The 907-nt window shown below is 33.6% G+C and overlaps 1 protein-coding gene across 3 annotated transcripts in view; it reads left to right on the forward strand.

Annotated features, from left to right (window-relative positions):
- Nucleotides 1-907, forward strand: part of ENPP3 (ectonucleotide pyrophosphatase/phosphodiesterase 3) — an 80675-nt gene that overhangs the window by 68333 nt on the left and 11435 nt on the right. For all 3 annotated transcript variants that reach the window (XR_003095754.1, XM_025212452.1, XM_025212451.1), the window contains exon 22: nucleotides 773-850. Coding sequence is in view for 2 of the 3 variants with exons in the window: in XM_025212452.1 (XP_025068237.1) it covers nucleotides 773-850 (78 nt within the window). In the remaining variant the exon portion in view is untranslated. The remainder of the gene's footprint in view (nucleotides 1-772; nucleotides 851-907) is intronic.

Raw genomic sequence — 907 nt, forward strand, 5'->3', positions numbered from 1 at the left:
GACATAAATTGTGCCTATGACATTTCAATTTTAAATACTCTCATGTTAGATCGGCTTCAGATAGATAGATAGTACAGAGAGGGGGACTAACCTGTGGTAAGGTGGTGTATTCGTTTTTTGACCATATGCAAAGCTGAGTTAGAATAGAAGTGAATAGAAGCTGGTTAGTCTCAGCCTATAGTCTTTTTCTACATGTCACAAAGCTACCATGCATTTTGTATATTTGAGACATCTCTTCTTTTTGGGAGAGTTCTCCCAAGAATGGAAATATATGTTTTCTAGAACAATTTGTTGTATTATACATTTTTCTTGATTTGGTTTATATATTTAACAATGATAATTTCTTAAGGTTAAATAGGCTTAAGACAGTAAACAAAATCCCGGTGAGTGGATTTCACTCTGGGCTACTAATGGAGTAATGATTCCTCTCTGGCATGCCCCATAGATCATTTCCTAAAGAAATAATTTATGGGAAATCCTTTATTGTCATTTATCTCAGATTAATACTTTCTAGGCTTACATAACAAATCCTCAGTCTTATTCAGTCCCCTACTTTATACTATAGACTGCACAATCATCAGAGTTTATATATGGCTGTGTGTATTGTTTATAAATGTACATAGCTATAGTTCCCATGCCAATGTGAAGCTTTAATTAAGGAAATTCACAATAATATAAACATATCCATCTTCCGTGATATGGGAACTTTATATGAGAAACCTCTTTATGTATATTAGTCATTAATGCATGTTTCACTTTTTTTTTTTTTCAGACTACAATTCAACCGCTTCTGAACAATATGATGCTTTACTTACCAGCAATATTGTCCCCATGTATGCCCAATTCAAAAGTAGGTTCAAAGGTTTTAATGAACATGTCCATTCTGTTGGTTAAGTGGCTCTTTCCC

Source organism: Alligator sinensis, unplaced genomic scaffold, assembly GCF_000455745.1.
Source record: "Alligator sinensis unplaced genomic scaffold, ASM45574v1 scaffold824_1, whole genome shotgun sequence".
Lineage (NCBI taxonomy): Eukaryota > Metazoa > Chordata > Crocodylia > Alligatoridae > Alligator > Alligator sinensis.